Source organism: Scyliorhinus canicula, chromosome 2 (genome assembly GCF_902713615.1).
Source record: "Scyliorhinus canicula chromosome 2, sScyCan1.1, whole genome shotgun sequence".
Taxonomy (NCBI): domain Eukaryota; kingdom Metazoa; phylum Chordata; class Chondrichthyes; order Carcharhiniformes; family Scyliorhinidae; genus Scyliorhinus; species Scyliorhinus canicula.
In genome coordinates, this window is record NC_052147.1 from 288,726,011 (window position 1) to 288,750,167 (window position 24,157).

General features: G+C 49.4%; 1 protein-coding gene across 1 annotated transcript in view; it reads left to right on the plus strand.

The window, feature by feature from the left end:
- Positions 1–23,620, plus strand: part of retreg2 (reticulophagy regulator family member 2) — a 50,500-nt gene extending 26,880 nt beyond the window's left edge. The window contains exons 7-9 of the mRNA XM_038790225.1: positions 7,745–7,836; positions 22,220–22,355; positions 22,738–23,620. Coding sequence (XP_038646153.1) covers positions 7,745–7,836; positions 22,220–22,355; positions 22,738–23,333 — 824 coding nt within the window. The 3' untranslated portion in view covers positions 23,334–23,620. The remainder of the gene's footprint in view (positions 1–7,744; positions 7,837–22,219; positions 22,356–22,737) is intronic.
- The last annotated feature ends 537 nt before the right edge of the window (positions 23,621–24,157 follow it).

A 24,157-nucleotide genomic window follows, 5' to 3' on the forward strand; every position in this document is an offset into this window, starting at 1 on the left:
TCCATAATGATCCAGTATAGTGAACATTCCAGGATGCTCCCAGTATAGTGAACATTCCATAATGATCCCGGTATAGTGAACATTCCAGGATGATCCCAGAATAGTGAACATTCGAGGATGATCCCAGTATAGTGAGCATTCCAGGATGCTCCCTGTATAGTGAGCAGGTTTGGAAGACCAGAGTAGGACATGGCCGTGAATTAAATGGTCGATTGGCACATGGTGGTGATGGTCCACCTTTCAAGTCTGCATCTCTTGGACTTAAGGTAGCATTGATGGGGGCTGTATTGGCGATGGGGGCTGTATTGGCGATGGGGGCTGTATTGGCGATGGGGGCTGTATTGGCAATGGGGGCTGTATTGGCGATGGGGGCTGTACCTGGGGAATATCCAAGGTGAGAGTTTAGTGGTTTTGTTGGGAGTGGTTTTATTGAGATTGAGGGTATCAAAGGTGGAGATGTGTGTAGTTGAATAAATCAGTAGCTGCAGAAATTTTGTAGTAAACGGAGGGTCAAAGGAGGGAGTTGGGGATTTGAAAGTGTCGTTAGGGTGAGGGTAATCCTAACCCTGATGTAAGTGACTGTTTTCCAGGGATGGATACAGAAGGAGATGGGGGAATGTGGAAGGTGGATGAGGTGAGGAAGTGATCAGGGATAGCTTACCTGTGTTTGGTATGATGTGATCAGCAAGGTCAATCTAGTTTTTGCAATCTCTCTTCTTAATCTAACCCTTGGAGTTCTGGTAATATTCTGGCGAGTCTGGGATGTACTTCTTCCCAGATGAATATATCCTTTGAATAGTTGTAGCAAAGCCTCTTTTATATTCTAGCCCTCTAGTTGAACAGGTTAATATTCCATTGGTAATTTTGATTCTTTTCGTACCTGACAATTACACTTCAGTGATTTGTGTACATAGACCCAATACTCTTTCGACCTCGGATGTTCTCAGTTTTGCACAAATCATACTCATTTTCTGTTATTGGTTTAAAATGGATGAACTCCTACTTCCCTGCATTGAAATACATCTTCCACAGATTTGCCCTCTGACACTCTGTGTCTTTGTACTTTGAAGCTCCCATCTGTATAAGGAAGGCATATGATGCCACATCTGGAGTACTTAGAACATAGAACATACAGTGCAGAAGGAGGCCATTCGGCCCATCGAGTCGGCACCAACCCACTTAAGCCCTCACTTCCACCCTATCCCCATAACCCAATAACCCCTCCTAACCTTTTTGGGCACTAAGGGCAATTTACCATGGCCAATCCATCTAACCTGCAAGTCTTTGGACTGAGGGAGGAAACCGGAGCACCCGGAGGACACCCACGCTGACACGGGGAGAACGTGCAGACTCTGCACAGACAGTGACCCAGCAGGGAATCGAACCTGGGACCCTGACGCTGTGAAGCCACAGTGCTAACCACGTGTGCTACCGTTCTGCCCTAGTACTGTAAAGTTTTGGTCTCCTTACCCAGATTGATTCCTGGGGTTGTCCCATGAGGACAGGTTGAATAGACGAGGCCCATATTCCTTGGAGTTGAGACGAACAAGCGGGCAGCACGGTGACGCAAGTGGTCAGCATGGTTGCCTCATGGCGCTGAGGTCCCAGGTTCGACCCCGGCTCTGGGTCACTGTCCATGTGGGGTTTGCACATTCTCCCCGTGTTTGCGTAGGTTTCACCCCCACAGCCCAAAATACGTGCAGGGTAGGTGGATTGGCCACGCTAAATTGCCCCTTAATTGGAAAAAATGAATTGGATACTCTTAAAAAATTTTTTTTTTACGGCAGAACGAGAAGAAATTGATTTTAAAATGAAATTCAGGGGCAGACCACAGATGTTGAAAAAATGCATCTTCTGCATAACTAATCTAGAAGCTGTAGTCTCAGTCTGAAAATCAGGTGTTTAAGATGGAGATGAGAAAGTTTTTGACTCCGAGGGTTATGAATCTTTAGAATTCTCTACCCCAGAGATTCATGAATATACCCTCAATTTGGGTATATTCCAGACAGATTTTTGGGTACTTAAGGGATTAATTTACGGAACAGAGATCGGAGCAGAACCTGCTGCCTTGTGCCTGCTCTACCATTCATTAAGATCATGGCTGGTTAGTGGCCTGATCTCCATTTCCTGTCTGTCTCCCAGAGCCTTTGACTCCCTTAGATCAAAAATCTGTCTTCCTCATTCTTGAATATATTCAATGACCTATTCCCACTGCTCCATGTGGAAGAGAATGCCAAAGAATTCCATCTGAGAGAAGAGACTTCTCTCCATCACCGCCCTAAATAGGAATCCTCTTATACTGAAGCTGTATCCATGTTTCTGACTTCCACAACATGAGGGAACATTCTCGCCATCGATCCCGTCAAACCCCTCGGGAGCTTGTATCCTTCAATATGATCACCTATCAATTTTCTAAACTGCAGTGCATGGACCCGACCTGTTCAACTATCGACCGAGACACTGGAAAGGACAGCACCAGCCTTTCAACCCTGCAAAGTCCTCCTTACTGACAGTCATACTTATGGAATCATACCTAACCGATCATGTCCCATACACCACATCACCATCTCTGGGTATGTCCTGACCCAGCAGCAGGACAGACCCAGCAGGGGTGGTGGCAGAATGGCATACAGTCAGCAGGGAGTTGTCCTGGGAGTTCTACATATCTACTCTGGGTCACGTGATGTCTCATTGCATCAGGTTAACCATGGGAAAGGAAACCAACCTGCCTGTCGCAGATGCATCTGTACATGACTGTTGTATGTAAGAGTGGCCACAGAATAACCCTTGTGGAGACATTTTCACATTGAGGATACCCTCTGTTGTGTTGTGTGGCACTATCACCGTGCTAAACAGATCTGACAGATCTGGCACTTTGGGCCATCAATAGCATAATTGCACTGGACCACAATCTGTGTCTCAATGGCCCGGCATATCCCCCACTCTACCATTACCACCAAGCCAGGGGCCCAACCCTGGTTCAATGAAGAGTGCAGGAGAGCATGCCAGGAGCAACAGCATGTTGAAAAATGAGGTGTCACACAGGACTACTTGTGTGCCCAACAACATAAACAGCAAGTGATAGACAGAGCTGAGTGATTCCACCACCAATGGACCAGATCTAAGCTCTGCAGTCCTGCCACATTCAGCCATGAATGTTGCTCAATTAAACAACTCACTGGAGGAGGAGACTCCACAAATATCCCCATCCTCATGATGCCCAGTACATCATGCAAAAAATAAGGCTGAAGCATTCGAAACAATCTTCAGCCAAATGGATAATCCGTCTCCTCCAGAGATTCCCACGTCGCAGGTGCCGTTCTTCACTCAATTCGATTCACTCTACATGAGATCAAGAAATGGCCCTGGTATGTCCTGTATACAATCTGACCTGGCCAATTATCAACCCATCAGTCCACTCCATCATCAGGTAAAGTGATAGATGGGTCATCAACAGTGCTATCTGGCAGCACCTACTTAACAATAAACTCACTGGCACTCAGTTGGGGTTCCACCAGGGTGTCTCAGTTCATTCCACGTGATATCAAGAAACAGCTGAAGGCACTGGATGCTGCAAAGGCTCTGGGCCCTGACAATATCCCAGCAATAGTACTGAAGACTTGTGCTCCAGAACTTGCTGCACCCATAGCCAAGCTGTTCCAGTACAGCTACAACACTGGCATCTACCCAGCAATGTGGGAACTTGCCCAGGTGTGTCCTGTACACAAGGAACAGGACAAATCAGGACAAGAGGCTGGTTTAGCACGCTGGCTTTTAAAGCAGACTAAGGCAGGCCAGCAGCACGGTTCAATTCCCGTACCAGCCTCCCCGAACAGGCGCAGGAATGTGGCGCCTAGGGGCTTTTCACAGTTACTTCATTTGAAGCATACTTGTGACAATTAGGGATTTTCATTTCAAATCCAACCTAGCCAATTACCGCCCTATCAGTCTACTCTCCACGAAAATGAAATGAAAATCACTTATTGTCACGAGTAGGCTTCAATGAAGTTACTGTGAAAAGCCCCTAGTTGCCACATTCCGGCGCCTGTTCGGGGAGGCTGTTACGGGAATCGAACCGTGCTGCTGGCCTGCTTGGTCTGCTTTAAAAGCCAGCGATTTAGCCCTGTGCTAAACAGCCCCATCATCAGCAAAGTGATGGCAGGAGTCATTATCACTACTATCAAGCGACACTTACTCAACAATAACCTGGTCACGGGCACTCAGTTTGGGTTCCGCCCAGGGTCACTCAGCTCCTGACCTCATTACAGCCTTGGTTCAAACATGGACAAAGAGCTGAATGCCAGAGGTGATGTGAGAGTGACTGCCCTTTTATATCAAGGGAGCATTTGACCGAGTGCGGCATCAAGGAGCCCGAGCTAAACTGGAGTCAATGGGAATCAGGGAAAACTCTCTGCTGGTTGGAGACATACCCGGCACAAAGGAAGATGGTTGTGGTGGTTGGAGGTCAATCATCTCAGCTCCAGGATATCACTGCAGGGGTTCCTCCGGGTAGGGTCCCAGGCTCAACCACCTTCAGCTGCTTCATCAATGACTCCCCATCATAAGGTCAGAAGTGGGGATGTTTGCAGATGACTGCACAATGTTCAGCACCATTCGCGACTCCTCAGATAATGAAGCAGTCCGTGTCCAAATGCAGCAAGGCCTGGACAATATCCAGGCTTGGGGCTGACAAGTGGCAAGTTACATTCGCGCCACAGAAGTGCCGGGCAATGACCATCTCCTCCCAAGAGAGGATCTAACCACTGCCCCATGACATTCAATGGCATTGCCATCGCGGAATCCCCCACAATCAACTTCCTGGGGGGGTTACCATTGATCAGAAACTGAACTGGACCCAGCCACATTAATACTGTGGCTACCAGAGCAGGTCAGACGCTAGGGATCCTATGGCAACTAACTCTTGGGCTCCAACAAGCGGCTGTGCCTGCATGCTAACTTTCTATGATTCGTGTTCAAGGATGCCCAAATCCCTCTGTACTGCAGCAGTCTTTCTCGATTTTAATATTTTTATTTTTCATTATTTCTACCAAAGTAAACAACATGGGATTTACCCACATTATTTGCCATCTGCCCAATTTTTTCCCATACACCTCGCCCACCTATATCCCTTTGAAGACTCTTTTTATCCTCCTCATAACTTGCTTACCTGTCTACCTGTATCAGCTACACATCTGGCAATAATACAGTCTGTCTCTTCATCCAGGTGTTTTTAAATTTAGAGTACCCAATTTACTTTCATTTTTTTTCCAATTAAGGGGCAATTTAGCGTGGCCAATCCACCTAACCTGCACATATAAGAACATAAGAACTAGGAGCAGGAGTCGGCCATCTGGCCCCTCGAGCCTGCTCCGCCATTCAATTAGATCATGGCTGATCTTTTGTGGACTCAGCTCCACTTTCCGGCCCGAACACCATAACCCTTAATCCCTTTATTCTTCAAAAAACTATCTATCTTTACCTTAAAAACATGTAATGAAGGAGCCTCAACTGCTTCACTGGGCAAGGAATTCCATAGATTCACAACCCTTTGGGTGAAGAAGTTCCTCCTAAACTCAGTCCTAAATCTACTTCCCCTTATTTTGACGCTATGCCCCCTAGTTCTGCTTTCACCCGCCAGTGGAAACAACCTGCCCGCATCTATCCTATCTATTCCTTTCATAATTTTAAATGTTTCTATAAGATCCCCCCTCGTCCTTCTAAATTCCAACGAGTACAGTCCCAGTCTACTCAACCTCTCCTCATAATCCAACCCCTTCAGCTCTGGGATTAACCTAGTGAATCTCCTCTGCACACCCTCCAGCGCCAGTACGTCCTTTCTCAAGTAAGGAGACCAAAACTGAATACAATACTCCAGGTGTGGCCTCACTAACACCTTATACAATTGCAACATAACGTCCCTAGTCTTAAACTCCATCCCTCTAGCAGTGAAGGACAAAATTCCATTTGCCGCCTTAATCACCTGTTGCACTTGTAAACCAACCTTCTGTGACTCATGCACTAGCACACCCAAGTCTCCCTGAACAGCGGCATGCTTTAATATTTTATCGTTTAAATAATAATCCCGTTTGCTGTTATTCCTACCAAAATGGATAACCTCACATTTGTCAACATTGTATTCCATCTGCCAGACCCTAGCCCATTCACTTAACCTATCCAAATACCTCTGCAGACTTCCAGTATCCTCTGCACTTTTCGCTTTACCACTCATCTTAGTGTCATCTGCAAACTTGGACACATTGCCCTTGGTCCCCAACTCCAAATCATCTATGTAAATTGTGAACAATTGTGGGCCCAACACGGATCCCTGAGGGACACCACTAGCTACTGATTGCCAACCAGAGAAACACCCATTTATCCCAACTCTTTGCTTTCTATTAATTAACCAATCCTCTATCCATGCTGCTACTTTACCCTTAATGCCATGCATCTTTATCTTATGCAGCAACCTTTTGTGTGGCACCTTGTCAAAGGCTTTCTGGAAATCCAGATATACCACATCCATCGGCTCCCCGTTATCTACTGCACTGGTAATGTCCTCAAAAAATTCCACTAAATTAGTTAGGCATGACCTGCCCTTTACGAACCCATGCTGCGTCTGCCCAATGGGACAATTTCTATCCAGATGCCTCGCAATTTCTTCCTTGATGATAGATTCCAGCATCTTCATCCCTACTACCGAAGTTAAGCTAACTGGCCTATAATTTTCTGCTTTCTGCCTACCTCCTTTTTTAAACAGTGGCATCACGTTTGCTAATTTCCAATCCACCGGGACCACCCCAGAGTCTGGTGAATTTCGGTAAATTATCACTAGTGCATCTGCAATTTCCCTAGCCATCTCTTTTAGCACTCTGGGATGCATTCCATCAGGGCCAGGAGACTTGTCTACCTTTAGCCCCATTAGCTTGCCCATCACTCCCTCCTTAGTGATAACAATCCTCTCAAGGTCCTCACCTGTCATAGCCTCATTTCTATCAGTCACTGGCATGTTATTTGTGTCTTCCACTGTGAAGACCGACCCAAAAAACCTGTTCAGTTCCTCAGCCATTTCCTCATTTCCCATTATTAAAACTCCCTTCTCATCCTCTAAAGGACCAATATTTACCTTAGCCACTCTTTTTTGTCTTATATATTTGTCTTTTGGGTTGTTGGGGCGAAACCCACGCTAACACGGGGAGAATGTGCCAAGTGCACACGGACAGTGACCCAGGGCCGGGATCGAACCTGGGATCTCGGTGCCGTCCGCAGTGCTAACCCACTGCACCACTGTGCTGTCCCCCTCACCCAGATCTTTAATGTAGATTGTAAATAGTTGAGGCTCTAGCACTGATCCCTGTGGTACTCCACTCGTTACAGTCTGTCACTCTGAAAATGACAACCTAAAAATGGTACTACCTCCTTTAAGAATGCATTCCAGCTTTTACTCAATGACAGATGCTCAACCGACTGGCCTATAGCTTTCTGTTCCCTCTCTTGCAAAGAAGCTGTGAGAGAAAAAAATCCTGCCGACACTAACGGTTCCAGTCCCTCTCCACTCTCCATTACCTCCAGCTGCCCTTTTATTTAGAGGCAATTCCATCCCCTGATTATTCTACATCCTTCATTCATTTCTTTCATCACCTTCTCTCCAGTTTGGTCTGTGTCTGTCCCTGTTAGAATAATCCATCCCGTCTTATTTCAGTCTGCATGGATTCTGTTTCTGGGAGATTGCTTCTTTGTTTTTCAGAGAAAGCGATGGTGAAATTGGAAAGCTGTGATGAGCCAACAGCAGAGACAGAAAGCGAGAGCGAGGCCGAGCTTTTGTCCTTTAATTCAAAGGTATTGGAGTCGCCACACCCGACCTGGCAATTGTCTTAACTTACTGGGTCTGATTAATGTGCCCAAGTTCTCCGAGTCCTGCTCTCTGCCAGGTCAATGTTTGTGCCGCACTAAATTTGCAAAAATTCCAGTCTCTAGATTATAGAAAAGATTTGGAGTCACTGGAGGAGGCTTTACTGGAATGATATCAGAACTGATGAGTTATACCCATCATGAAAGGTTGAACAGGCTTGGGCTGTTTTGTCCAGGAGAAGGAAGACGAACATGTGACCTGATAGAGGGATTTAAAACTGTAAAAGGCTGAGGGAAGTCTCCCTGAGGATTGTCAACGGCAGTTATAGTACTCATTGGTACCAATGACATCGGTAAACTAAAGGATGAAGACCTGCAAGTTGAGTCCAGGAAGTTAGGAGATAAACTACAATTCAGGGCCTCAAATGTAGTAATCTCAGGATTACTCCCAGCTGCATGCGCGTGTGAGAGAGAGCAGGATTGGAGGATAGATCAGATGAGCATGTGGCTGGAGAGATGGTGCAGCCGGGAGGGATTCAGATTTTGGAGGCACTGGGACCAGTCCTGGGGCAGGTGGGATCTGTACAAACCGGACGGGTTACACCCAGGCAGAGCTAGGTCTGATGTCATTGCTATAACGGAAACCTGGCTAAAGGAGGGGCAAAAATGGCAACTCATTATTCCTGGTACAGCGTTTTCAGGCAGGACAGAGTGAGAGATAAAAAAGGAGTAGCAGCATTAATCATAGAATTTACAGTGCAGAGGGAGGCCATCGAATCTGCACGGGACCTTGGAAAGGGCACCCTACCTCAGGCCACACCTCCGCCCTATCTGCATAACCCCACACTGGGGGCAATTCAGCTTAATCAGTCCACCTAACCTGCATGTCTTTGGACTGTGGGATGAAACTGGAGCATCCGGAGGAAACCCACGCAGGCACGGGGAGAACGTGCAGACTCCGCACAGACAGTGACCCAAGCCGGGAATCAAACCTGGGACCTTGAAGCTGTGAAGCAACTGTGCTAACCACTGTGCTACCGTGCTGCCCGTAAATGGTTAAATAATTAATTCCAAGAGCGGCACGGTGGCACAGTGGTTAGCACTGCTGCCTCACAGCGCCGAGGGCCCGGGTGGCACAGTGGTTAGCACTGATGCCTCACAGCGCCGAGGGCCCAGGCGGCACAGTGGTTAGCACTGCTGCCTCCCTCCATCAAGGACCCGGGTGACAGTGGTTAGCACTGCTGCCTCACGGTGCCGAGGGCCCGGGTGGCACAGTGGTTAGCACTGCTGCCTCACAGCGCCGAGGGCCCGGGCGGCGCAGTGGTTAGCACTGCTGCCTCACGGTGCCGAGGGCCCGGGTGGCACAGTGGTTAGCACTGCTGCCTCACAGCGCCGAGGGCCCGGGCGGCGCAGTGGTTAGCACTGCTGCCTCACAGTGCCGAGGTCCCAGGCGGCGCAGTGGTTAGCACTGCTGCCTCACGGTGCCGAGGTCCCAGGCGGCGCAGTGGTTAGCACTGCTGCCTCACAGATCCGAGGGCCCGGGTGGCGCAGTGGTTAGCACTGCTGCCGCACAGCGCCGAGGGCCCGGGCGGCGCAGTGGTTAGCACTGCTGCCTCACGGTGCCGAGGACCCAGGCAACACAGTGGTTAGCACTGCTGCCTCCCTCCATCGAGGACCCGGGTGGCACAGTGGTTAGCACTGCTGCCTCAAGCCATCGAGGACCCGGGCGACACAGTGGTTAGCACTGCTGCCTCGCACCGCCGAGGACCCGGGTAGCACGGTGGTTAGCACTGCTGCATCACACCTCCGATGACCCAGGCGGCACAGTGGTTAGCACTGCTGCCCCATGCCGCCAAGGACCCATGTGGCACAGTGGTTAGCACTGCTGCCTCACGGCGCCAAGGATCAGGGTTCGGTTCCAGCCCCGGATCACTGTCCACAACCCAAAGAAATGTGCAGGGTAGGTGGATTGGCCACGCTAAATTGCCCCTTAATTGGGGGGGGGGGGGGGGGGGGGGGGGGGGGGGGGGAATGAATTGAGTACTTTAAATTAAAGAAAAAATCTATTCCAGTTGTGAGAACGGAAGATACACTAAACGGGTCAACAAACAAGGCTTCATGGGTTGAAGTTAGAAATAAACAAAGGGTCACTCATGCTACTGGGAGTGCACTACAGACCCCTAAATAGTGAAAGGGAGATAGAAGAGCACGCACATTTCTGCCTGTAAGAGCAAGATAGCAATAATAGTAAGAGCAGTTAACTATTCCAAATCAACTGGAATTCAAAGAAGAATAGGGAACTGAGGGAGAAAATTGTGCAGTGTGTCCAGAAATATATTTAAACCAATTAGTGACAATGCCAACGAGAGGAGACGCAATTCTAGGGGCTGATTTAACCTAAAGGTTTCTGAATGGGATAGTGAGCGGGAACTGCCGCGGGATTCCCGACACACAGACTGGCGAGGCCGTCACCGCTATCAAATATCAATTGGTCAACTTAACGAGGCCCCGCAGCTTCATGCCACAAATGGTGATCCCGCTGGCTGATTGGCCGGCCCGCGATCGCTAGCCCCCTGTTAACAATGTTGAGCAGCACTTTAACTGCTCCTGTACTGCCAACCCCCTCCACCCACAGCTATGACACCGAGGAGACCAGCCTCTCGATTCATGGATGCCGACCTAAGCAGATTGTTGAATGGGGTAGAGGCCAGACAGGATGCCCTCTTCCCCCGAGGGTCTCGGAGGGTCAGCCTCAGGACAGCCAGTGCCTGGGAGGAAGTGGCAGCGACGGCAGCTCGGGGAGTGTCACCAAAGTTTAAGCATCAACTACTTCCTGTGGTAATGAATTCCACAGGCTCACCACTCTTTGTTTGAAGAAATGTCTCCTTATCTCTGTCCGAAATGGTTTACCCTGAATCCTCAGACTGTGACCCCTGGTTCTGGACACACCCATCATTGGGAACATCTTCCCTACATCTACCCTGTCTAGTCCTGTTAGAATTTTATACGTCTCTATGAGATCCCCCCTCATTCTTCTGAACTCCAGCGAGAACAATCCCAACCTAGTCAATCTCTCCTCATATGACAGTCCCACCATCCCTGGAATCAGTCTGGTAAACCTTCGCTGCACTCCCTCGAGAACAAGAACATTCTTCCTCGGAGAAGGAGACCAAAACTGCCCACAATACTCCAGGTGTGGCCTCACCAAGGCCCTGTATAATTGCAGCAACACATCCCTGCTCCTATACTCGAAACCTCTCGCAATGAAGGCCAACATACCATTAGCCTTCTTTACCGCCTGCTGCACCTGCATGCTTACCTTCAGCGACTGGTACACAAGGACACCCAGGTCCCGCTGCACACTCCCCTCTCCTAATTTACAACCATCCAGGTAGTAATCTGCCTTCCTGTTTTTCTTCCAAAGTGAATAACCTCACACTTATCCAAATTATACTGCATCTGCCATTGATTTGCCCACTTGCCCAACCTGTCCAGACTCTCCCAACTAATTTGGTATCATCTGCAAACTTTGAGATGTTACATTTTGTTCCCTCATCCAAATCATTAATATATATTGTGAATAGCTGGGGTCCCAGCACCGATCCCTGTGGTACCCCACTGGTTACTGCCTGCCAGTTTGAATAATAATAATTACTTATTGTCACTTGTAGGCTTCAATGAAGTTACTTTGTAAAGCCCCTAGTCGCCACATTCCGGCACCTGTTTGGGGAGGCCGGTACGGGAATTGAACGTGCTGCTGACCTTGTTCTGGATTACGAGCCAGCTATTTAGCCCACTATGCTAAACCAGCCCCTGATTGAAAAGGACCCATTAATCCCTTTGTTTCCTCTCTGCCAACCAGAGAGTTTTTAGATACCGAGACCTATTGTATGTTTCCTTTTCCCTTTTCACAAAGTTTACAATTTCCCTTGTCATCCATGGTTCCTGAATCCTGCCATTCCTATCCTTCATTTTTGTGGGGACATGCCTGTGCTGCCCTTCACTCAACTGGCCTTTAAAAGCCTCTCACATGTCAGATGTGGATTTGCCCTCAAATAACCGCTCCCAATCCTATTTCCCCAGTTCCTGTCTAATTTGGATGTAATTGGGCCCAATTAAGCACCCTCACCCGTGGGCCACTCTTGTCCTTATCCATGATCCATTACACTCAATCTTACGGAATTGGGGTCGCTAAATCCAAAATGCTCCCCCACTGAAACATTAATCGCCTGGCCTGGCTCATTCCCCAACACCAAGTCTAGTATGGCCCCCTCCCTGGTTGGATCGTCAACATAATTAATCAAAAAGGCCTCCTGGACACACCTAACAAATTGCTCTCCATCCGAGCCCCTGGCTGTAAGGGATTCCCAGTCAATATGGGGGGAGTTAAAGTCGCCCATCACAGCTACCTTGCTTTTTTCACACCTTTTCGGTATCTGACGACACAACTGCTCCTCTGTCTCCTGCGGGCTGTTGGGAGGCCTATAGTACACTCCCAACATTGTGATTTTACCCTTCTTATTCCTGAGCTCCACCCATAATGCCTCACTACAAGAACCCTCCAATGTGTACTCCCTCAACACAGCTGTGATCTGCTCCCTGGTCAGCAATACAACCCCCCCACCTCTTTTGTTTTCCCTTCTGTCCCGTCTAAAACACCGATATCCCGGATGTTAAGCTGCCAGTCCTGTCCCTCCTTTAACCATGTCTCCGTAATTGCATCACAGTACCATGCAGTAATCCAGGCTCTCAGTCCGTCTGTCTATACTTCTTGTATTGAAGCAAACCCACTCCAGACCCACAGTCCTGCTGAGCCCTGTGGCTTCCCTCTGCCTGATCTTACTCTGCGCTATGTTTATCTCAAACTCATTTTTCCCCAGTCTCTAGACTTACTGGCCTGCTGTTCTGGTTCCCATCCCCCGACACACTGGATAGAGGGGAACCTTTGGATGTGGTTGATTCGATAAGGCATTATCAATGTTATTACACAGAATACTCGTCATTTGCCTGGATAGGTGCAGCTCCAACATCACTCGAGCAGAACAAAACCCGCTTTATTGGCAAGTTTTCACTCCCTCCACCGAGGCACAGTAGCAGCCGTGTGCACAATCTGCAAGGTGCACTGCAGAAACTCGCCACGGCTCCTTAGGCAGCACCTTCCAAACCCAAGATCGCTGCCATCTAGAAGGATGAGGGAAGCAGGTACCGCCTTGCGGTGCGGTAGCACAGTGGTTAGCACTGTTGCTTCACAGCTCCAGGTTCCCGGGTTCAATTCCCGACTTGGGTCACTGTCAGTGCGGAGTCTGCAAGTTCTCCGTGTGTGCGTGGGTTTCCTCCGGGTGCTCCGGTTTCCTCCCACAGTCCAAAGATGTGCAGGTTGGGTGGATTGGCCATGATAAATTGCCATTTAGTGTCCAAAAAGGTTCGCTGGGGTTACTGCGTTGCAGGGATAGGGTGGAGGCTTAGGTAAGGTGATCTTTCCATGGGCTGTTGCAGACTAGATGGACCAAATGACCTCCTGCACTGTAAATTCTATGATATAACCGCACAGTTGGTGTACCTACACCTCGAGGACTACAGCGGTGCAAGAAGGCAGTTCACCACCAACTTCTCGAGACCAATTGGGGATGGGCAATGAGTGCTAACTTAACCAGCGACACCCACAGAATGCTAAATAATTCATAAAAGAGCTTGGGTGTATAGGTTAATATATTAGCATAGATAAAGGACTGGTTAGGGAACGGGAAGCAGAGAGGGGTGATAAATGGGTCTTTTTCAAGTTGGCAAGCTGAAACTAGTGGAGTGCCACAGGGGTTGGTGCTGAGGCTACAATCAATATCAATGAGTTGGATGAAGAGAACAAGGAAATGGAAGCTAAATCTGCTGATGACCCCAAGATGTAAAGTGAGGAAAGAGACTGCAAAGAGATAAATAGATAGGCTGTGAGTGCGCAAAAGATTGGCACTAAATGGGTATTTGTCCACATTGACAGGATTAATAGAAAAACAGTCTATAATTTAAGTGGAGAAAGTCGGTGATTGTGAAGAGAATGTTTCCTCTTGTGGGTGAATCGCCAAGTGGAAGGTCAGTGTTTAAAAAACAAAAATAGGTTTCCCATTGAAGACTGAGCTGCTGATAATTGTTTTCTCTGCGGGGCGAGTATCTCTGGTACTCTGTTCCTCAAAAGGCAGTGGCAGCAGATCTTTGAACATTTTTAAGGCAGAGGTGGAAATATTCTTGATCAGCAAGAGATGCAATGTTATGGGGGAAGAATGAAAATGTGGTGTTCATGTTATAATCAGATGAGCCATGATTATATTGACTGACGGAGCAGGCTCGAGGGGCCGAGTGGCCTCCTCCTAGTTCATATGTTCGTCTGTGTGATTGCAGAATGGGGCGGGGCAGGGGGAATATGGGCGGGGCAGGGGGAATATGGGCGGGGCAGGGGGCAATCTGGGCGGGGCAGGGGGCAATCTGGGCGGGGCAGGGGGCAATCTGGGCGGGGCAGGGGGAATCTGGGCGGGGCAGGGGGGATCTGGGCGGGGCAGAAGGACTGAGCAAACTCAGCTTAATACATAGGTGCAGGAAGTCATTGGGAAGGCAAATGGAGCGTTAACATTTATTGAAATGGGAAGGGAATACAAGGGTAAGGACGTTTTACTGCAGCTGTGCAGGATGTTGGTCAGAACACACGTGGAGAGCTGTTTACAGTTTGGTCTTAATTCAAAAACGGTATAATTCAAGATGCATTGGAAACAGTTCCGATGAAATGAAATGAAAATCGCTTATTGTCACGAGTAGGCTTCAATGAAGTTACTGTGAAAAGCCCCTAGTCGCCACATTCCGGCGCCTGTCCGGGGAGGCTGGTACGGGATACAGTCAGCTCTATTAAATCATACATTAAACAGAGAAGGGAGACTTCATTAAACAGTGCGGAGAGAGAGAGAGAGACTTCATTAAACAGTGCGGAGAGAGAGAGACTTCATTAAACAGTGCGGAGAGAGAGACTTCATTAACCAGTGCAGAGAGAGAGAGACTTCATTAAACAGTGCGAAGAGTGAGACTTCATTAAACAGTGCGGAGAGAGAGACTTCATTAAACAGTGCGGAGAGGGAGAGACTTCATTAAACAGTGCGGAGAGAGAGAGAGAGACTTCATTAAACAGTGCAGAGAGAGAGAGACTTCATTAAACAGTGCGGAGAGAGAGAGAGACTTCATTAAACAGTGCGGAGAGAGAGAGAGAGACTTCATTAAACAGTGCGGCGAGAGAAAGAGTTTTTTAAAAATAATTTTTATTGGAATTTTTTACAGAAAATATAACAAGTATAGCACCAAGCAGTAATATGCAACTAACAGCCCCATAACACTCACAATTCCCCCCATACCGTAACATCACATGTATCACACTCCTCCCCCCCCCCCCCACAAGAGAACTTAACCATAAATTAAAATTAAATAAATCAAATTTAAATAAAATAAGCAAACATAATCAACGTGTCTCCTCCCCCCCCCCCCCCGGGTTGCTGCTGCTACTGTCACAGTACCCTATCGTTGAGCCAGAAAGTCGAGGAAAGGTTGCCACCGTTTAAAGAACCCTTGCACAGATTATGCTAACCGCCATGCTACCGTGCTGACCCTTGGGGTAGCATGGTGGTTAGCATAATGCTTCACAGCTCCAGGGTCCCAGGTTCGATTCCCGGCTGGGTCACTGTCTGTGTGGAGTCTGCACGTCCTCCCCGTGTGTGCGTGGGTTTCCTCCGGGTGCTCCGGTTTCCTCCCACAGTCCAAAGATGTGCGGGTTAGGTGGATTGGCCATGCTAAATTGCCCGTAGTGTCCAAAAAAGTAAGGTTAAGGGGGGGGGGGGGGGTTTGGGTTACGGGTATAGTGTGGATATGTGGGTTTGAGTAGGGTGATCGTGGCTCGGCACAACATCGAGGGCCGAAGGGCCTGTTTTGTGCTGTACTGTTCTATGATCCTCTCAGGGCGGATTTGACCTTCTCTAGCTTAATGAAACCCGCCATGTCATTGATCCAGGTCTCCACGCTTGGGGGCCTCGCACCCTTCCACTGTAGCAAAATCCTTCGCAGGGCTACTAGGGACGCAAAGGCCAGCACACCGGCCTCTTTCGCCTCCTGCACTCCCGGCTCTACCCCAACCCCAAGCATCGCGAGTCCCCATCCTGGCTTGACCCTGGATCCCACCACCCTCGACACCGTCCTCGCCACCCCCTTCCAGAGCTCCTCCAGTGCCGGGAATGCCCAGAACATATGGGCATGGTTCGCTGGACTCCCCGAGCACCTGACACATCTGTCTTCACCCCCAAAGGACCTACTCATCCTCGTCCCAATCATGTGGGCCCTATGCAGCACCTTGAATTGGATGAGGCTAAGCCGCGCACACGAGGAGGAAGAATTAACCCTCTCCAGGGCATCAGCCCATGTCCCGTCTTCGATCTGTTCCCCCAGTGCCCCTTCCCACTTCGTTTTCAGCTCCTCTACTGACGCCTCTTCCACCTCCTGCATAAGCTTGTAGATATCGGATATCTTCCCCTCCCCGACCCAGACCCCCGAGAGCACCCTGTCACTCACCCCCCTCGCGGGGAGCGCAGGGAATCCCTCCACCTGCCGCCTAGCAAATGCCTTTACCTGCAGATATCTAAACATGTTTCCCGGCGGGAGCCCAAATTTCTACTCCAACTCCCCCAAGGCTCGCAAACCTTCCGTCGATAAACAGGTCCCTCAGCTGTCTAATGCCCGCTCTATACCATCCCCGAAATCCCCCATCCATGTTCCCCGGGACGAACCTATGGTTCCCCCTTAACGGAGCCTCCATCGAGCCCCCCACTTCTCCCCAATGTCGCCTCCACTGCCCCCAAATCTTGAGGGTAGCCGCCACCACCGGACTCGTGGTATACCTCGTGGGAGGGAGCGGCCACGGCGCCGTTACCAGGGCCCCCAGGCGTGTATCTCCACAGGACGCTCTCTCCATCCATTTCCATGCTGCCCCCTCCCCTTCCATCACCCACTTACGCACCATCGACACGTTGGCCGCCCAGTAGTACCCCGAGAGGTTGGGCAACGCCAGCCCCCCCCCCCCCCCATCTCTACCCCGCTCCAAGAAGACCCTCTTCACCCTCGGGGTGCCATGCGCCCAAACAAATCCCATGATGCTGCTGGTCACCCTTTTAAAAAAGGCCCTAGGGATAAAGATGGGCAAGCACTGGAAGAGGAACAAGAACCTCGGGAGAACCGTCATTTTGACGGATTGCACTCTGCCCGCCAGCGATAGCGGCACCATGTCCCACCTTTTAAATTCCTCCTCCATCTGTTCCACTAGTCTGGTGAAGTTAAGCTTATGAAGAGCCCCCCAACTCCTGGCCACCTGCACCCCCAGGTACCTGAAACTCTTCACTGCCCTCCTGAAGGGGAGCCTCCCAATTCCCTCCTCCTGATCTCCCGGGTGCACTACAAATACCTCGCTCTTTCCTAAGTTCAGCTTATAGCCCGAGAAGCCCCCAAATTCCGCTAACAGCTCCATCACCCCCGGCATTCCCCCCTCTGGGTCCGCCACATATAATAGCAGGTCGTCCGCATACAGCGATACCCGGTGCTCCTCCCCACCCCGCACCAGACCCCTCCATTTCCCTGACTCCCTCAACGCCATGGCCAGCGGTTCAATCGCCAGTGCAAAGAGCAGGGGGGACAGGGGACACCCCTGCCTGGTCCCACGGTAGAGCCTAAAATACTCCGATCTCCTTCCATTTGTGACTACACTCGCCATCGGCGCCACGTAAAGCAGCCTCACCCATTTGATGAATCCCTCCTCAAATCCAAACTTCTCCAGCACCTCCCATAGGTACCCCCACTCAACTCTATCAAACGCTTTCTCTGCATCCAGCGCCACCACTATCTCCGCCTCCCACTCCACTGCCGGCATCATGATAACATTGAGCAGTCTCCGCACATTCGTGTTGAGCTGCCGCCCCTTGACAAATCCTGTCTGATCTTCATGAATTACCTCTGGCACACAATCCTCTATCCTGGTAGCCAGGATCTTCGCCAGCAACTTAGCGTCTACGTTAAGGAGCGAGATAGGCCTATATAATCCGCACTGCAAGGGGTCCTTATCCCGTTTTAGGATCAAAGAGATCAGTGGCCGCGACATCGTCGGGGGCAAAGCCCCCCCCTCCCACGCCTCATTGAAAGTTCGCACCAGCAGGGGACCCACCAGGTCCGCATATTTTTTGTAAAATTCTGCCGGGAACCCGTCCGGCCCCGGGACCTTACCTGACTGCATTTGCCCGATCCCCCTGACTAGCTCCTCCAACTCTATCGGCGCCCCCAGCCCCTCTACCAGCCTCTCTTGAACCCTTGGGAAACATAGCCTGTTCATGAAGCTCTCCATCCCCCCCTCTCCCCCTCGGAGGTTCCGACCGGTACAATCCCTCGTAAAAGTCCCTAAAGACCCCGTTTACTTCTGTCCCCTTCTGCACTACATTCCCACCCCCATCCTTCACTCTCCCAATTTCCCTAGCCGCATCTCGCCTACGGAGCTGATGCGCCAACATCCTGCTCGCCTTCTCTCCATACTCATATACCGCACCCTGCGCCCTCCTCCACTGTGTCTCCGCCTTTCTGGTGGTCAACAAGTCAAAATTGGCCTGCAACCTGCGCCGTTCTCCCAGCAACCCTTCCTCCGGTGCCTCCGCATATCTCCTGTCCACCTCCAGAAGCTCTCCCACCAGTCTCTCCCTCTCCTTCCTCTCCCTCCTTTCCCTGTGGGCCCGGATGGAGATCAGCTCCCCCCGGATCACTGCTTTCAGAGCCTCCCAGACCATCCCCACCTGGACCTTCCCCCGTATCATTGGTATCCAGATACCCCTCAATGCTTCTCCGAACCCTCTTACACACCTCCTCCTCCGCCAGCATCCCCACATCCAGGTGCCAGAGCGGGCGCTGGTCCCGTGCCTCCCCCATCTCCACTGGTCCCGTGCCTCCCCCATCTCCATAGAGAGAGACTTCATTAAACAGTGCGGAGAGAGAGAGACTTCATTAAACAGTGCGGAAAGAGAGAGAGACTTCATTAAACAGTGCGGAAAGAGAGAGAGACTTCATTAAACAGTGCGGCGAGAGAGAGAGACTTCATTAAACAGTGCGGAGAGAGTGACTTCATTAACCAGTGCGGCGAGAGAGAGAGACTTTATTAAACAGTGCGGAGAGAAAGAGACGTCATTAAACAGTGCGGAGAGGGAGAGACGTCATTAAACAGTGCGGAGAGGGAGAGACGTCATTAAACAGTGCGGAGAGAGAGAGACGTCATTAAACAGTGTGGAGAGAGAGAGAGACGTCATTAAACAGTGCAGAGAGAGAGACGTCATTAAACACTGCGGAGAGAGAGAGACTTCATTAAACAGTGCGGAGAGAGACTTCATTAAACAGTGCAGAGAAAGAGAGACTTAATTAAACAGTGCGGAGAGAGAGAGACTTCATTAAACAGTGCGGAGAGAGAGATAGACTTCATCAAACAGTGCGGAGAAAGAGAGAGACTTCATTAAACAGTGCGGAGAGAGAGAGAGAGACTTCATTAAACAGTGCGGAGAGAGAGAGAGAGACTTCATTAAACAGTGCGGAGAGAGAGACTTCATTAAACAGTGCGGAGAGAGAGACTTCATTAAACAGTGCGGAGAGAGAGACTTCATTAAACAGTGCGGAGGGAGAGAGACTTCATTAAACAGTGCGGAGAGAGTGAGACTTCATTAAACAGTGCGGAGAGAGAGACTTCATTAAACAGTGCGGAGAGAGAGACTTCATTAAACAGTGCGGAGAGAGAGAGACTTCATTAACCTAGGATGTTGCCTGGAATGGAGAGTAGGCCTTACGAGGAAAGGTTGAGGGCCTTTTCTCATTAGAACGGAGAAAGATGAGGGGTGACTTGATAGAGGTTTATAAGATGATCAGGGGAATAGATAGAATAGACAGTCAGAGACTTTTTCCCCAGGTGGAACAAACCATTACAAGGGGACATAAATTTAAGGTAAATGGTGGAAGATATAGGGGGGATGTCAGAGGTAGGTTCTTTACCCAGCGAGTAGTGGGGGCATAGAATGCACTGCCTGTGGAAGTAGTTGAGTCGGAAACGTTAGGGACCTTCAAGCGGCTATTGGATTGGTACATGGATTATGGTAGAATAATGGTGTGTAGATTAATTTCTTCTTAAGGGCAGCACGGTAGCATTGTGGATAGCACAATTGCTTCACAGCTCCAGGGTCCCAAGTTCGATTTTGACTTGGGTCACTGTCTGTGTGGAGTCTGCACATCCTCCGCATGTGTGCGTGGGTTTCATAAGAACATAAGAACTAGGAGCAGGAGTAGGCCATCTAGCCCCTCGAGCCTGCTCCGCCATTCAATTAGATCATGGCTGATCTTTTGTGGACTCAGCTCCACTTTCCGGCCCGAACACCATAACCCTTAATCCCTTTATTCTTCAAAAAACTATCTATCTTTACCTTAAAAACATGTAATGAAGGAGCCTCAACTGCTTCACTGGGCAAGGAATTCCATAGATTCACAACCCTTTGGGTGAAGAAGTTCCTCCTAAACTCAGTCCTAAATCTACTTCCCCTTATTTTGAGGCTATGTCCCCTAGTTCTGCTGTCACCCGCCAGTGGAAACAACCTGCCCGCATCTATCCTATCTATTCCCTTCATAATTTTAAATGTTTCTATAAGATCCCCCCTCATCCTTCTAAATTCCAACGAGTACAGTCCCAGTCTACTCAACCTCTCCTCATAATCCAACCCCTTCAGCTCTGGGATTAACCTAGTGAATCTCCTCTGCACACCCTCCAGCGCCAGTACGTCCTTTCTCAAGTAAGGAGACCAAAACTGAACACAATACTCCAGGTGTGGCCGCACTAACACCTTATACAATTGCAACATAACCTCCCTAGTCTTAAACTCCATCCCTCTAGCAATGAAGGACAAAATTCCATTTGCCTTCTTAATCACCTGTTGCACTTGTAAACCAACCTTCTGTGACTCATGCACTAGCACACCCAAGTCTCTCTGAACAGCGGCATGCTTTAATATTTTATGGTTTAAATAATAATCCCGTTTGCTGTTATTCCTACCAAAATGGATAACCTCACATTTGTCAACATTGTATTCCATCTGCCAGACCCGAGCCCATTCACTTAACCTATCCAAATCCCTCTGCAGACTTCCAGTATCCTCTGCACTTTTCGCTTTACCACTCATCTTAGTGTCATCTGCAAACTTGGACACATTGCCCTTGGTCCCCAACTCCAAATCATCAATGTAATGTGTGCGTGGGTTTCCTCCGGGTGCTCCAGTTTCCTCCCACAGTCCAAAGATGTGCAGGTTGGGTGGATTGGCCATGATAAATTGACCTTAGTGTCCAAAATTCTATGATTAACCTAGGACAAAAATTCGGCATAACATAGTGGGCCGAAGGGCCTGTTCTGTGCTGTATTTCTCTATATCTAAACAGTCCAGAGAGAGAGACTTCATTAAACAATGCGGAGAGAAAGAGACCATTAAACAGTGCAGAGAGAGAGACTTCATTAAACAGTGCGGAGAGAGAGAGACTTCATTAAACAGTGCGGAAAGAGAGAGAGACTTCATTAAACAGTGCGGAGAGAGAGAGACTTCATTAAACAGTGCGGAGAGAGAGAGACTTCATTAAACAGTGCGGAGAGAGAGAGACTTCATTAAACAGTGCGGAGAGAGAGAGACCATTAAACAGTGCGGAGAGAGAGAGAGACTTCATTAAACAGTGCGGAGAGAGAGAGAGAGAGAGACTTCATTAAACAGTGCGGAGAGAGAAAGAGAGACCATTAAACAGTGCGGAGAGAGAAAGAGAGACCATTAAACAGTGCGGAGAGAGAGAGAGACTTCATTAAACAGTGCAGAGAGAGAGAGACTTCATTAAACAGTGCAGAGAGAGAGAGACTTCATTAAACAGTGCGGAGAGAGAGAGACTTCATTAAACAGTGCGGAGAGAGAGAGACTTCATTAAACAGTGCGGAGAGAGAGAGACTTCATTAAACAGTGCGGAGAGAGAGAGACTTCATTAAACAGTGCGGAAAGAGAGAGACTTCATTAAACAGTGCGGAGAGTCCCTATTACAGGGAGCCCTGTCGGGTGTCTCCCTATTACAGGGGTCACTGTAGGAGGTTGGGGGTGGAGGTTGGAAGGGGGTAGGTGGGGAGAGGGAGGGGGGTTGGGGGGGGTAGGTTAGAAGGGGGAGGTGGGGTGAGGGGGGAAGGGGGAGGTGGGGGGGAGGGGGAGGTAGGTATGCCGTTGTTTGTGTGACTATGCTGCTCAGACTGAAACTTTCTCAATCTGGGCAGGTTGATGTCAGGACCACCGCTCTGGCTTTTGCAATCACCGACTCAGAACTGTCAGACGAAGAGGCTTCCATTCTGGAAAGTGGAGGATTCTCAATGTCCCGAGGGACAACGCCCCAGCTCTCAGATGTGTCCGAAGGTAAGACCAGTGTCCTGCAATGCGCTGGTATGTTGGGAGAAGCCAAGTGCAGTACGAGGCCCTCAGCCCATCATACATGCACCAGTTTTCTGACACAGCTACCCAATTAATTCCACTCCCTTCCTCATTCCCTATCGCATTATAGATAATTCCCCATGGAAGTATTCATCCAGTTCCCTTTGGAATGGTATAATTGAATCTTTTCCACTCCCTTTTAAAATATTTCTCATTTTCCTTAGATTGTTAAAAGGGAAAAGATTTGCAAGGGTTTGGGGAAAGAGCAGAGTGAGTGGAACTAAATGGAAAGTTCTTTCAAAGAGCCAGTGCCGACAGTGGCCTCTTGCTGTGCAGTGAGATTGTGATCACCTTCCTGTGATTTCAGATTTGGATCAGCAAAGCATGAACGGTGAGCCAGAGGAAGCTTTTAGTAAAGACCTGCCGGAGTTTCCCTCGGTGGAGGACCTGGCTGAGGATGGGAGCCCCTCACTGGTCTTGCCTGGGCTGTCTCTGGAGCCCTGTATCAGCATTCTGGACCCTCAATTCTTCATTCAGACCCTGAGCTCCCCTCTGCACTTTGTAAACACACATTTCAATGGGAACGAGGCAGCAGTGAACCAATCAAAGACTGGCCAAGTGTCTGCTCCCAGCTTGAATTTAGACACCTTCAGTGAGGAGATTGGAAACTCAACAATCAACTCGGTGCTTCAGAACACGCTGTCTGCCCTGCTGTCTAACCCACTGACAGGGAGCCACTCTGAGGACTCCCAATCACAGCAGAAACTCTCCCGGGCAGGATCGATGGACTTGGAAATGAGAGGGGCAGAATCTCACCAGGAGGTGGATGATTTTGAGCTGCTGGACCAGGGGGAGCTGGATCAGATGGACAAAGAGCTTGGTCTGAATGAACAACTCAGACAGGCGGACAGGGGACAGAGCACGTGGCAGCTTACAGAAACCGAGCTGCTGAGGAAGAGCTAGTGCCAGCTGCAAGCTTGCATACTGGGTTAGTTAGAAAGTCCTGCTGTGCCCTTCATAGTTTGGCATCGAACCTCCCCCTGAACCCATTCCTGATCCCTTTGTGTGTGTGTGTGGCACAACCATTCGCAGACCCCGTGTCCCCAGTCCCTTATTGTGTGGTACTGCTGGCCGTCAGCTCCGAGCCCAAGGTGGGGAGGCTGTTGGTCAGTATTCCCACAGACACCCACCCTCATTACAAGAGGGGAAATGTTTACTTAATACTAAGCACATTAAATTTATTGACTAGATTTTCTTCAGTTAATTAATGCTTTGTCTGAGGTGAGACTGAGTCCCACACAGCCGGAACAACCCATGCTCCCTGCCCGACTGTACTGACTGAACTGCACTCACCCAGCGTGCTTCTGGGACAGGTGTGTAACATGTACTGACCTGACCCTGGATGGTTCTTGGACACGTGCACGTGTGTAACATGCTGATCTCACCCAGGGTGGTTCTGGGACAGGTGTACATGTGTGGTGTGGCAATGAGGGTGAAAAGTGCCGTCAGTCCCACTGGGTTAAGGTGGTGAATAAACTGGGAGATAAAGGTGTCTATCAGATAGAGTGAATGCAAAGAAAGACTTGCATTACTCTAGCGCCTGTCACCTTTTCAGGATGTCCCAAATGCTTTTCAAACCAGTGAAGTATTTCTGAAGTGACGTCACTGAGATAATGCAGGAAATGAGATCCCAGAAACAACAGATCAAACCAGGATGGTGCGTTTTAGTGATGTTGGTCAAGGGATAAATATTGAGCCAAGACACGGGGGCTGGGCAGCGGCAGCGG